Genomic DNA, 12,245 nt, shown 5'->3' on the forward strand with positions numbered 1-12,245 from the left:
TTGCACCGCAACGAACGAAACATCTCACGCTGCATTGCTTTCTATGCGTACTGGCCATGTGTGGTTGTACACCATACGTAAGATAATGTGAACTATTTTTAACACAGCATGGTTACTTCCGCTAATATAAAAAGTCGCTTTCTTATAACACAAGTTCGTTTCCTGGAAACCGATCAAGTGAGTTAAATCTATTCTATCTGATTATAATTGATTTGTTTGACTGCATGGAATGTCGGTTGGTTCCAAGGCGGGAAAATCCGACATGTGGAGTATGCCCGTCTACATGCTGTAAAAACATCATTTTTTAGATTACTAAAACGCATTGAATACATTTTATATATAGTAGGGTTAATAGAACATCATCTTAGAACTGGTGGCGTACTTTAGAATTCACAGTAACACATATTTAAACCTACACGCCATATAAACAAAGCCGAAAAACGCTTTGTTTTTCAGCGATGAGCATTTTTAATACCTACTTTGTTTACTGCAGATAATATAAAAAAAAACATCTTTAAGAAAATCACAGATTCGTGACGTTACAGGACTGTGTGTGCGCTCTCCAAAGCCACAACCGTGTCATGATAAATAAATGACGCGTTTGACTTTCTGATGGACAGAACTCGGCAGAATCACTTTAATCAATTATGTATTATCACATTACAGCCAATTTGCGAGGCGAAGCTTGGATGACTTTATCCCTTCATGAGGAAGAAATCATTTTAGATGACAGTCGCAGTGCACGAACAGATAAATCCATTAATAGATCTTCGTCCTGGCAAACTTGCTTCATATATTTATTACAACTTCCGGCTAAAATAACAGAACTCGTGCAGTGAGCGTATTGTACACGTCGAAACTCTACGCACATCAACGTGGCGTAATACCCATAGTCCAACCAGAACAGAACGAACGGTGCTAATCAAAACGTAATTTTTATTTGTCACTTCGAAAACAATGGCAAAGAATATGTTATTTTAAAAAAAACGAAGAGAAAAGAATCAACGGCAAAACAACAGTCGTTAAAACACGATATGGATAAAAAGGGTGGAAAAAGTGTCAATTAAAAAGGGCGGCTGTTTTTTGCACCTAGTCTAAGTTACGTTCGATTTATTTGTAAGTGCAAACGAATAAACATTGTTGTTACGACACCCGACAACTACATGACCAATAACGTTAATTTTGGATGGTTCATTCACACCGTCGTCACGTGATATCTCTCGACCAATGAAGATTGGGGAAGAGAAGACGTCACCAGAAAGGCTCTTTTGCGCCACCACACGACCGGATTTTACGTCGAGTAACGAGAGCAATCCATTGGTGGAAACAGAAGAAATATACTGTTGGATAAAAAGTTAACTTTCATACATTTCAAAGAATATTTTTCCGGACTAAAATAATTGAAAAGTGAAATAAAATGGCTCATAGAAGAAATGGTCAAAGAAATATACATTACAGACCAATACATTATGCTATAACTAAATAAACAAGAGTAATTTACTTAACACTAAATCTTACCTTTAATAAATTCTTGTTTTACTAAATGTGTTTAAAAATGGCTAACAGTACTAGCAATGAATACTATCAACTCTATTTTTATTGAACTCACCTTAACCATATTATTAGAACAAATTGGAAATGGAGTTGCATAGACTGGGTGTACACTGCTGTTCTCTGATGAGGGGAATTCCCATAATTTCGATCCAGTATCAGCATTAATGCAATATAGGTTGCCATCATGTGAGCCAATGAATACAACATTGTTTGAAGGAGTTGAAGCAACAGTGGGAGACGAGAAAATTGGTTCCATTGTTTGGTATGACCATGTCTGTTGTAAAGTGGGAAATGGGATATTAAGTGTAGGTTGATACATAATAAGAGATTAACTTTATTTTCGCGTGGCCGGAAAGTGACAGTCAATTTAATACAGTGTTTCGTTTTGTTTTAAGCTTACGAGTTATTACAGATGTAACTTTGTGGTTGATTGTTTTTGTTTCCGATGTCTAACGAATTAGACAACTTATAAGTGAAGGACACATACACCCACTGTTTTGAAAGTTGTTAATACAAACACATACTGGACATTATAAACATCTAAACTTAATTTCCTATTCATCTTACCACATCTCCACTTATATGATCTAGTTTATAGAGACAGCAATCCACACAAGCAACAAAAATTCCAGATTCGGAAACGGAAGGTGATGAGAAGATTGGCTTTCCAAGGTTCAGGCACCAACTTGGTAGAAACAAAGACAAAATGTAAGTTAAATTATTTACCAAATAGCTTAACAAGAACTTAGTAATTTAATATACAATTGGTTGGACTTGATTTTTGTCTGTTACATTTTCAAAGCACCAGATCCTTACTGTATTTCTTTATGCAAGAATCGATAACTCTATAAGCACCAAGACAGGGTCAGATTTGGGAAGTTATGACAGTTAACACACACACATATATATATATATATATATATTATCAATTATCAAAAGCAGTTTACCTAATGCAAAATGGTTTGATAAATCAGATTGCGTTATTTTTAAATACAATCGTGTAAATCTAACCTTGATTCACACACAGCAAATAAATTACCAATAATTTAAACAAACTACACAATACATACCTTCTTCTGCCGTTCTCAGCATACAGTGATAAAACTCTTCCAGCCAAACTGCATACAATTATACTTGGATCATGAACCTAATCAAGAAAATGTTTCCGGTACATTGAAATAGTCATATTATTACATCACATGATTTATATGCTGTCAGTCTATTAACACATGTTATAACTAAAAAAATATGGTCTTTTATTTTGGCAATTCCCCAAAATATTAGTAAATAGCTTTTCTTGTAAAAAAAACGTTCAACGTTTTTATTTGTTTTCTTACCAGAAGAGTTATTTACTTGTATAAAACATTATGACTGGTAGCAACAACAGCAGAAAATTCCATAAAGCTATTTTACCAACAATTGACTATTATTATAAGCTTATTTACATTAGTTTAGTTTGTATAATAGTTTAACTGAATGACCTTGTCATATTTATTTAAGCACGGTGATGAGAAAATAGCTCCACCCCCGCAATGTTCTTCCCATAAGCAATGTTTATCCTAAAATTAATAAATGCATTATATATATTTAATAAATTGTTGAGCATACTCTTTATTTTAACACACTGTATTGTGTGGGTTCTATTTGTAAGAGAAATTGACGATGCCATTTAGGCGAAATATTTTTTTTAATTATACAATTGGTTAGACTTGATTTTTGTCCATTACGTTTTTAGAGCACCAGATCAGAGTCAGATTCGCGGAATTTAATTTATTACTGTTTGCTGACTTTAGTGGAAACTGCAGAAATGTTACCTTAATATCCAGACAATGGATAGAACCACTGTGCGATCCAATGTAGATAACAGAACCATTTATTCCAGGACATGGAGAACTCTTTACCTCAGAGCCAGTGAAGAATTTCCAATATACCTTTAACAGTGGCAAGTAGGAATGATTGAAAGTTATGAACGATACATGAGTGAAATTTATTTAGTCTATACGGTCATGATAACGTAGATCCGAAAATTTTACATGAGCAAAAAGACAGATAGTCAATAGTAATGTAATACAACAGTTGGTTAAGGCTAAAACATGTTAATGAACAAAACAAAAAAATAAATAAGGTTTTGAAATTTTGGATAAAAGAAAAGCCAAATTTTATGGCCGGAAAAGGACAGTCGTTAAAACACGGGTTTTCAGATTAACACATCTCATGCTGGCTTACAAGCTACCATGTACGTTACTTTGTGGGAGATTGTTTTTGGTAATTTTTTTTTATAAAAGGCGAAAACATGTTTATGAACAAAACAAAAAAATAAATAATGTTTTGAAATTTTGAATAAAAGAAAAGCCAAATTTTATGGCCGGAAAAGGACAGTCGTTAAAACACGGGTGTTCAGATTAACACACCTCATGCTGGCTTACAAGCTACCATGTACGTTACTTTGTGGGAGATTGTTTTTGATAATTTTTTTTTAAATTTTACCTACATAACAATAACACTGTTAACATCCAAACTCACCAATCCCTGTTTAACATGAAGAGCATAAACATTCCCATTGTAACAACCAACAACAACATAATGACCATCAGGGGTCAAACAAGCAGAAGATTCAATTCTTCCCCCCAGTTTTGTCTCCCACTCAACATTACCTTTCATCAGATTCAAACACACCAAGTAGTGAGAATGAGATCCTGTTGTTCAAATGTTTGTTATAGTAAGGTGGAAGATTGGACACGTGTTTATTTTATTTTCTCTTTCCATTTAATAATAAACAAAGAACTATTAAATTATTCCAACACTCCCCCCCAACACTATTGTTCAAATGTTTATTACAGTAGGGTGGGAGAAAGGTGGGACACTTTTTCATTCTACTTTTTCTTCCCATTCCGTATAAATAAAAAATGATAAAACTATATCAACACAACTCCCATAGACTGTATTTAATTGTTTAAAACGCGATTATCAGGATATTTCGATATTGTCTGCTAAAGGTGTCCCATTTTACCCCATACTACTATATTAATGGTGTCATGATGTGACTGTTACCGTTTATTTGGATTAAACAGTAAAATGGTATTGTGAATGTAAACCATTGTAGCTTAACTCTTAAGCCATGCTGCAGTTATTGGAATCAGTATGGTCTTTAGTGTATTGTTTAGGGAGATAATTTTTGCACAATTTATAATAGATTTATGTATAACAAAACACCTATGATATGATACTTTCAGTTTGTTGACATCTATGTTATGAATAATACATTTCTGTTTGCTTACCTACCTATAATAACAGAGCTTGGTAATCCATTTTCATCCGAAACAATCACCAACGGTGAAGCATCCACACATTTACGTGTGTTATGTTTCCATACCTCCTCTAATGTTAACTCTGTTGTACAAGTGAAGGGCTCTGATTTCCCAACACTGTGTAATTCCATATCAGCAGAATGTTGATAAACTCTCCCACCCCTTGCCACTGACACAACTTTCAATGGCATTGAGACATCTCTTGTTACAGGCTTTGGAACTTTTAATGACACAGTATTGACATCTGCTTTACGCTTTAAAGGTATTACAGATTTAAAATCATTATCATAAATTTGCTTGGTGTTGGTGGGGTTTTTACTTTGATTTTGAAGCAATGGTTTATGCAGGTATGTCACCACATCTTCTAATGTATTGTTTAGTATAACTTGCAGCAACTGGCCATGGTTAGGTGGTGTCATACAAGCCTCCAACATAGAGATCAACTTTACTGCACCAAACGAATCACCGCCCAAAGTAATAAAGTTTGAGGTAAATAAATTATCACTGGATTGAAAAAAATCTATTTCATTAAAAGTCTTGTTAAAAATTTTGCACAAGCTTTTCTTTAAAATATTTCTTATACAATCCATCGTCAAAATATCAGATTTTCTTGCCTTAGTATTACTTTCTAAATATCTTTGAATCAAATCCTTGTCATTCACCTTTCCATGCGTTGTCAATGGCAAATCATCAACAAACATGACATCATCAGGAACAAGATGAGCATCCAAAACATCTTTCACCCTCTTTCTGAAGTTCTCTCTCATCTCTTCTGATGTATTTGCAAGAACAACAAATGCAATAAGCCGAGCACTTTGGAAAACAAATTGCTTCTTTTCAATCCTAAGTTCGACCATCATCTCAGGTGATACATTCAAAACATGGGCAACCGAACAGAGTTTAAAGCTTTCAAGCTTCTGTTTCACAGTCAGAATATTCATTCTTTTGCCATTTCTTTTGATCTGTCCATCTTTCCTTCCTAAATAAAACAGTTTGACATCGCCAGTGACAGTAAACGTTTGCTTTCCTATATCTGCAACTGATCTTGATTTATCAATAACAACAGTAACCATATCTCCAGAAGAGTGCATTGGATTTTCAAGTGTTTCAGTTCGTGAACCACCCACATTATCAAGAACAACACAAGCCCTTTCAGAGCCCCCAATTTTAAGCAATCCAGTAAACTCATGCTTATCACCAATGGTAAAAATTGCCTCAGATGCAATATCAGCCCTGTGCTGTTGGGTTAACAGTTGTTTCAATGAATGCTTGGATTGAATAACACAGGTTTGGTTGCCATCGCTGATTTCTAACTTGGTTGAACAGAGTGGGAGACCTAGAGGTATTGGGTCATTCAGGCATGATATTATGTTCTCAACTGGAATTTCATGCAGTGTTGCCCAAGAAGAAACTTCAGTGATGCCATATATATTGTAAAATCTAGGAAACTTTATAATTTCTTTATTTCTAGAATATTCTGCAAGTAATATAGGATTTATCCATGAATTGATTGTTTTGCAACTTGGACAAGCTTCTCCACCTAATGCGACCAATCTTACAGAGGAATTTGAAGCGAATGCAAAGTTCTGAAGATCATTTAAACAGAATCGGTTCATTAAGCATGGAGTGGGCTGAATGATGGTAACTTTAGATAACTTGAAGAAAACCTCACAAAGAAGTGATGGCCTTTGCTTAAGTACATGTTGTGGTATGACTAGTGTTGCTCCACTGGATAATGCAATGAACATTTCAACAATACAAGGGTCAAAGGTAAGAGGTGAAACCATAGCAACCTTATCGTTTCTACCTACTTGGAACATTTTTTTTAAATGAACTATGTTAGGAAGAATGGACTTGTGAGGGACTTTTACAATTTTTGGTTTACCTGTTGTACCAGAAGTGTGGAGAGTGTAAGCAAGTGGCAACAGTTTGGTTGGGATAAAAGTATCACCACGGTTTATCTCGGATAAGCATAATATGAAGTCAGTTGTTTGTAGATTCCAATATAATGGGATCATTTTGCAATCACCAAGAATACTTTTAACATTGCTTGCGTTGGAAATTGAAGTTATTACGCAACTCACACTTGCGGCTTTCATAAAATCTTTCTTTGAGTTGAATTTTGCATTTGGGTCAATCGGAGCAAAACTGCATCCAGATTGTAGAACGCCAATCACTAAACTTGGTAGAAACAATGAAGGTTCAATGTAAAGTCCAATCACCCGTTTGGAAATGCAACCTTTATTACTCGGTACATGTCTACACATAAAGTGCTGGCAACATTGATCATTTTCAACCTTTTTATCACTGTGGGCATTTTTAGTGGTGCTCCAAAGGAATTCTGAACCTTCCACATCATCTTGAGTTCTCAATATATGGCTCTGGATTAATTTTCTAACTTCATCAGCCAATGAAGCCACCTCTTTATAGGTTAACTTGCCTTTTCTCAGATCTTCATCGAAAAACTCAACAGCAACACCAGAGGGAATGTCTTTGACTGCTTCATTAAACAGTGTTTCCAATCGCATTTAAAAACCTTTAAGGTTTTAGTCATATCCTGAGTCCTAACATGACCTGTCAGCACTGTATATTAAAGTAAGTGTTAAATTGTTGAGTACATAGTGCAAGATTAGATAAAATATACTAGTGCAACTCAAATAAAATGGTGTCACCAAATTTGCATTTGTCAGTGCAGTAAGACACAATATAAGCTACTTCACAATTTCGGAACAGTGAAAAACAGATAAAGAATAAAACTTGGAATATCGGATGGAACCTTTACAACATTGATGTGATAAAAACAGAATATTTGGTTATACAAAGTCATTGTGCATCAGTACAAAAATGAGAAAAAAAACTATTGACAAACAATAAAACAGGACTCTTGTTGTATACATTTTTGTTAGCAATAAAGTTTGAAAAAAATCAAACATAAAAAAAAGTCAGGATTGTGTAGCACTTTGAAATATACTTTAATTTTTAGGCCAAATTGTCATAAAGTAAAACAGAGTAAGCTAAATGTATCTGGTACTTGGTATAATATTTTATAGTACAGGATAAAGTGGGTGGTAAATAAAATAAAAAACTTTCACAAAAAATAGAGTACATATATATACTTAAATAAAGAAGTATGTGTATATTTGATTGAATGAAAACAAGATTGGCTGAGATTTCCAACCCTGTAAACTAAATGCAAAGAAAAAACTTTGTTTAACACAGATAATCAACATACAAATTTTAAAAATGTAAAAATCACACAATCTAGTAAAAAAACATTAAAGATTCTCCATGCTCAAAGTTAAAACTATTTGCATTGATAACACAATTCTGTAAAATACATATCCACAAAGGACCACAGTTCTAAACTTATAAAGCAAAAAGGAATGAAAAGTTAAAGACTTAAACAATGTAATCAAAGGAAACAAACCATAATCCGATAAAACGACTTCCCGCCAGCTTCCAAAATTGTAAAGTTGGGTTGGTATTTGGTGAGCTGTGCAGTGCATAACTATATGAACAACATACACCAAGCTGGTAGGTTGCAATTGCAATCAGTACATGCCTGGTAACAAACAAAGTTATTGTTTAAGTGAAAGATTTGCAAAAAAACTATTCCTCACCACTCTTATACATTAAATCTCGAAGTTATAACATATTTTGCTGTTATTTAAGTTTGGGTAGTAGATTTGCAAAATGCTCTAGAAAATAATGAAAATAAATATAGAAAATAATGGATTTTAAAATTTAATCTTGGATTCAAACTTAACCAGCTAGTGTTACTGCTACATTGTTTAAGAATGGGTTATTATGACTTGTAAGCCCCGTGTGTCAACCTACAAAAAACAAATATATATAATATAAAGTTGGAAAATACCAATAAAATGGGACACCTTTAGCAGATAATATCTAAACATCCTGATTGTATTTTAAACAGTTAACAACGGTCAATGGGAGTGGTGATGATACGGTTTATAATTATTTAAATGTTCTTTGTTAACCACCAAATGGGATAAGAAAATCGTATAAAAGGGCACCCCATGTATCCCCACCACACTATAGTATAACTACAGACAATCAACTGTCACTTACCAAATTGCATGCAAATAGGGGAAATGAATTTGAAGCCAAAATGAACAAATGAATCGATCACATACCCAACTCACAAGAGCAAATGCGAGGGTAACTAAACCTCTTTTGCATAAACGCTGAAACTCTGGACTCATGTGCCTGTTAAGTGAAACAAATTATTCAACTTTTAAAATCATTAAAAAAATATGATAATAATTGTTACTTGTTAGCCAATATTGTTAATATTAGCATTTAAAAACTTATTTCTAACATTTTCTCGAAACTGTAATAATATCCATCTTAAAATAACAGCATCTCAAAACTGAATTTAACTTGCCTTATCCTCTCTTAGCCAGGAAACAACAGTTGTTATAACACGAGTGTTGTGTTTCATACACCTCATGCCAGCTTACAAATTACTATGTATATTACTTTGTAGGATTTTTTTTGTTATGTATTGTTGCTAACACAATATCCTAGAACTAAATATAATGCAAGAAAAAAATTTCTGTACTTTAAAAAATAATAGCTCACCTACTGAGTTGTCCTTTTGCCACCTTTAAAGTTGGGATAAGAAAGAAAAAGAGAAAGACGTGGTTAATCTGTGGTTTAATTAAACCGAGGATTGTTGAAGTTATTGCACCAGCTATCATGAGGACATGGTAATGGTATCTGGTGTCAAAAGAAGGATGCATTTAGGTACAGAACTAGAAGCTACCTTAACATGGGTGGTTTTTACTGTTTTCAACAAACTATAATATTTGTTCTTGTATTATGGGAAAATCTTTTGTAGTGCTTCTAATTCACACGTACACTAATATATTTGTCCCACAAGCTAGAGGTAACACCTTGACATAAGTTTGATGCAAACCAAAAATATTGTAATAAACAATCAATTAAAATAATGTCAAAAATAAAAATAAATCAGTAACCCTTGTATTATCCCATTAAGTATATATATATATATATACACGGGCGTATACAAAGAGGAAAGGAGGGGGGGGTTACGAGGGTCCGAACCCCCCTCTTTCGAATATTATTTAAAAAAAAAATATTATTTTTTTTGTAAAATTAGAACCCCTCCTCCTAAAAAATAGTAAAGCAGTAATATTATTGTAGTTTAAAACCAATCTTTCACGTTTTTATTATGTGCGTTATTATCTATGTTAGTCACAGTACGTTTTTATCAAGCACGTTACATTTTATACGTGTCCATTTTCTAAGCAAAAACTTGTATACCCCCCTTTTTAAATTCCTAGTTACGCACCTCTAAATATATTACATATATTATATTTAGATTAGGATACTTTTATAAAACTACCAGAGCAATATAATCATGCACAACTTCAACGCACCTGTTTTTATTGAAATACTCTGGCAGATAAACTCCTGGCAACCACATCCCAAGCATAGCAAACCCCATCCATAGAATGCCAATTTCATCAACAAACAATCCAAGTAAACTCAATGTAGCATGGAAGTATGTTGAACCAATTGCTGAATATTCAATGTTGAGCAAATGTATAACATTATGAAAATATATTTACAAATCGGACCGAAAAGTTGAATTTTTGTGTAAAATAATTTTTTACCATTTTTTAACAGACATATTTTACAATCTAAGTAACCCACAAGCATAAGGTATAGTTGTGTTAAAACTATGAACATAAATGCAAGTTAGAAAAATTAAAATCATGTTTGTCAATACAGATCAAATTATCACAGAAATTAGATTTGAATGAAATAGATTAACCGTTTAATAATGCTGTGACAGTAGAATATCCGAAACAGGATGGGTGTTCATTTTCTTTTTAAACATAGTGTTCATATTAAACGCATCAAGTAAAAAAAAAGTCTGACAAACCTGTTAGGACAAGTAGAGCCCAAACAATGTTCACAAATCGACAATGAAGAACTTTCAAGGAATAATCTTTGTAGAGGTAGATGAGAATAAGAGGAATCACAAGCATGGGAATATTGCTCAACTAAATTAAAAGATGTAACATAATAATAATAATAATAATAATAATTATATTTGACTCTATGATTATTGATTACGGTACATCGGTACCGAAGATTTAGAAATATTTAAAAGGAAAAAGACAAGATATATAGCGAAAAAACAATATATAGTAGTTACTAGTTAAACCATTTACAGGTAAAAACTTATACACATTTGATTGGAAGAAACTATGTGATAGTGAAGTAATCGTAAAGTAATCAACCTCAAACATGCCCCAAACTGTGAGAAAGAAAACAGAACCTACCGTGTTCCAAAACTCGGCGATATTAGTAGAAACGACATAGTTTGGTTCGCACCAGTCGATTTTTGATGAGAGAGGTTTAACAAGTTTGTCTGGTAAATACATTTCCTAAATCATTTGCTGCAGTTTGCTTCCAAAGATGCTTCTTAAAGTTTAAACAACGGTTTGCTACAACACGCCCGCTGGGATCCTGCGGACGCCAGTGGAGCCGGGTAAAGTTTTACTATCAAAACATGCACAGACATGCTCGATAGGCCCATAAACTAGATGTGCAACATCAACGGCAGATATACATTATAAAAACAATCTCCAGCTGTCGACTACATCGGGCACAGATTTTATAATATATTTATTCATTTTTTCTAATACGTAAAGCTCGTATATTAACCGGTGTGTTGCATAACGATATCACCTGGCGTAATGTATGTGCTTGGTGCTTTCACAGCATCTCAGCCGAAACAACTATCATTTACTACTAGGTTGAAACAATTGTCGTTAGGTGTCTTTTACGGGTATAAATAAATGAATGTAAGTTATCGCGTAGCGCAGTAGCGAAACGGCGACATTTCGCAAACCTCTGGTTTGCTTTTACGAGTTACTAGAAAAGTTCAACAATGACCCACAATCCCAATATTGCCTGTTTACAAATTGGATTAAATGACCAAACAAAAATAATAATCAGAACGGAAGATCTGGAAATGATTTATGCTATGTTTAATATGTTGTCAAAAAGGACCCCTTTAAATACCGCAGTACACCAGTGCCTCCAGTGCCTCCAGTGCCTCCAGTGCCTCCAGTGCCTCCAGTGCCTCCAGTGCCTCCAGTGCCTCCAGTGCCTAGTGAAACTAATGTATCGCCACATTTACGTTGTTTTGAACTAAACGTAATAATAATAAATGTTTATGACATCATAACATATATTAAAACTGTACAAGAGATACATGCAACCACCTCACCGTCAATGACGCACGTGTTTTTACATTTTACTGTTTTTGAAGCTCCATGTGACCACTGAGCAACGATGTCTGCACGTCAACTTTTTAATAAAACT

General features: G+C 33.8%; 2 protein-coding genes across 4 annotated transcripts; both read right to left on the reverse strand.

Moving 5' to 3' along the window:
• Nucleotides 1-916: 916 nt before the first annotated feature.
• Nucleotides 917-7,390, reverse strand: LOC149740582 (beta-alanine-activating enzyme-like). Of its 2 annotated transcripts, XM_089872878.1 has the most exons (8): nucleotides 4,837-7,390; nucleotides 4,078-4,250; nucleotides 3,369-3,485; nucleotides 3,036-3,113; nucleotides 2,625-2,701; nucleotides 2,122-2,239; nucleotides 1,610-1,828; nucleotides 917-1,340 (listed from the first exon to the last, which is right to left on the reverse strand). In XM_089872878.1, exons 1-8 carry the CDS (start codon nucleotides 7,388-7,390, stop codon nucleotides 1,095-1,097), a joined length of 3,582 nt encoding a protein of 1,193 aa, XP_089729004.1. In that variant the 3' UTR covers nucleotides 917-1,094. The 2 variants fall into 2 exon arrangements, with proteins under 2 accessions (XP_089729004.1, XP_089729005.1); XM_089872879.1 differs by lacking the exon at nucleotides 3,036-3,113.
• A 55-nt stretch (nucleotides 7,391-7,445) lies between these two features.
• LOC149740583 (inactive alkaline ceramidase-like) lies at nucleotides 7,446-11,649 on the reverse strand. Of its 2 annotated transcripts, XM_089872893.1 has the most exons (7): nucleotides 11,198-11,649; nucleotides 10,795-10,915; nucleotides 10,286-10,427; nucleotides 9,465-9,602; nucleotides 8,952-9,089; nucleotides 8,290-8,424; nucleotides 7,446-8,048 (listed from the first exon to the last, which is right to left on the reverse strand). In XM_089872893.1, exons 1-7 carry the CDS (start codon nucleotides 11,297-11,299, stop codon nucleotides 7,979-7,981), a joined length of 846 nt encoding a protein of 281 aa, XP_089729019.1. In that variant the 5' UTR covers nucleotides 11,300-11,649; the 3' UTR covers nucleotides 7,446-7,978. The 2 variants fall into 2 exon arrangements, with proteins under 2 accessions (XP_089729019.1, XP_089729020.1); XM_089872894.1 differs by having other exon boundaries at nucleotides 7,446-8,424; nucleotides 11,198-11,645.
• Nucleotides 11,650-12,245: the final 596 nt, after the last annotated feature.

Source organism: Ciona robusta, chromosome 2, assembly GCF_009617815.1.
Source record: "Ciona robusta chromosome 2, ASM961781v2".
In the NCBI taxonomy this organism is placed as follows: Eukaryota; Metazoa; Chordata; class Ascidiacea; order Phlebobranchia; family Cionidae; genus Ciona; species Ciona robusta.

Coding starts and splice junctions, on each gene's coding strand:
- LOC149740582 (XM_089872878.1), bottom strand. CDS start 7,390: ATGCGATTGGAAACACTGTTTAATGAAGCAGTCAAAGACATTCCCTCT. Junction 3,114..3,368: donor TCCATTGTCTGGATATTAAG/GTAACATTTCTG, acceptor TATTAATTTTAG/GATAAACATTGCTTATGGGA. Junction 1,829..2,121: donor ATCATATAAGTGGAGATGTG/GTAAGATGAATA, acceptor ACTTTACAACAG/ACATGGTCATACCAAACAAT.
- LOC149740583 (XM_089872893.1), bottom strand. CDS start 11,299: ATGTATTTACCAGACAAACTTGTTAAACCTCTCTCATCAAAAATCGAC. Junction 10,916..11,197: donor TCGCCGAGTTTTGGAACACG/GTAGGTTCTGTT, acceptor CTTTTAATTTAG/TTGAGCAATATTCCCATGCT. Junction 10,428..10,794: donor GGCTCTACTTGTCCTAACAG/GTTTGTCAGACT, acceptor TTGAATATTCAG/CAATTGGTTCAACATACTTC.